Source organism: Volvox carteri (assembly GCF_000143455.1).
Source record: "Volvox carteri f. nagariensis unplaced genomic scaffold VOLCAscaffold_6, whole genome shotgun sequence".
Classification (NCBI taxonomy): Eukaryota; Viridiplantae; Chlorophyta; class Chlorophyceae; order Chlamydomonadales; family Volvocaceae; genus Volvox; species Volvox carteri.
Window position 1 is genome coordinate 1,567,184 of NW_003307549.1, and position 1,128 is coordinate 1,568,311.

General features: G+C 60.0%; 1 protein-coding gene across 1 annotated transcript in view; it reads left to right on the forward strand.

Annotated features, from left to right (window-relative positions):
- The window catches only part of VOLCADRAFT_87744 (uncharacterized protein), a gene marked incomplete at both ends in the record, with an annotated part of 8,860 nt that overhangs the window by 4,895 nt on the left and 2,837 nt on the right, over positions 1 to 1,128 (forward strand). The window contains 2 exons of the mRNA XM_002947347.1: positions 398 to 508; positions 833 to 949. Coding sequence (XP_002947393.1) covers positions 398 to 508; positions 833 to 949 — 228 coding nt within the window. The remainder of the gene's footprint in view (positions 1 to 397; positions 509 to 832; positions 950 to 1,128) is intronic.

A 1,128-nucleotide genomic window follows, 5' to 3' on the forward strand; every position in this document is an offset into this window, starting at 1 on the left:
ATGATAATACGTGGTGGTCTGTCTGTCCGTCTGTCTATCTGTTGAGGGGTTTGTAAGGGGAGTAGTCCTTGGTGGCACTGGGAGGAGGGGTTCGGGGAGTGCGGGAGTGCGAGACGCCTCTCCCCTCACACCACCACCCCGACCCACCCCGGTCACACCCCCACACCCCCTCACACACACCCCTCGACCCCTCACCCGCCCGCTGCCTCTCGACCTGAAGCCACGTGAGGTCCGGAAAGGCGCCATTACACCCCACTTCACTTCCTTCACACCCGGTTGCTGTCTATGTCGGATATATCCACCCCTCCCGACCATCCCTCCCTTCACTCGTTCGTGGTTCGTCTTTCCCTCCCTCCCTCCCCCCACCCTGCCCCCCCTCTCTCAACACCCCCCTCAGCTCCTGGAGGCGGCGGCCTACACCCTGTACGCCATGCTCAACACCTTTCTGCCCAATGTGGTCACTGCGGTGGTGCTGTTCTACGGGGGGAACCTGGTGCTGGAGGGCGTGGTGGGTTTGGGGAGGGGGGGAGTAGGAGGGGGGAAGGCGGAGCCGGTGTGTGTGTGTGTATTTGAGACTTGGACGGGCTGTTATGTATGATGCTTGTATGAATATGGCCATGTATGGTGTGTGTGTCGAGAGAGAGTGTAGCATGCGTGTATGCGTACGTAATGTCAGCGCCACCTACCTCGTCCATACCCCTGTGTGTGTGTGTGTGTGTGTGTGTGTGTGTGTGTGTGTTTCCGTACCCGGAGGCCCTTCCTTGCCCACCCTTCCCCCTCCCGTGCCCCCCACCCTTCCCCCCTCTACTTCCCCCCGTACACCGTCAACCAGATGAGCCGGGGAGCTCTGGTGTCGTTCATGTTGTACCAGCAGTCGCTCACTTCGGCCTTTCAGCTGATGGGCGACGTTTTCTCAGCACTGACGGCGGCAGTGGGCGCAGCGGATAAGGTGAGGGGGTCGGAGGGGGGGAGAGAGGGGGGGGATGTATCTTGATATGTTGACTAAAAAACGCTAAGAAAAACCTGAAAACCTAAAACCCTTATCCGATCCGCACCCACGAACCCCCCTTTACCCCCCACCCCCACCCTCGGGTCCTCCCTGGGCTTGCAGGTCGTTGAGTTGATAAA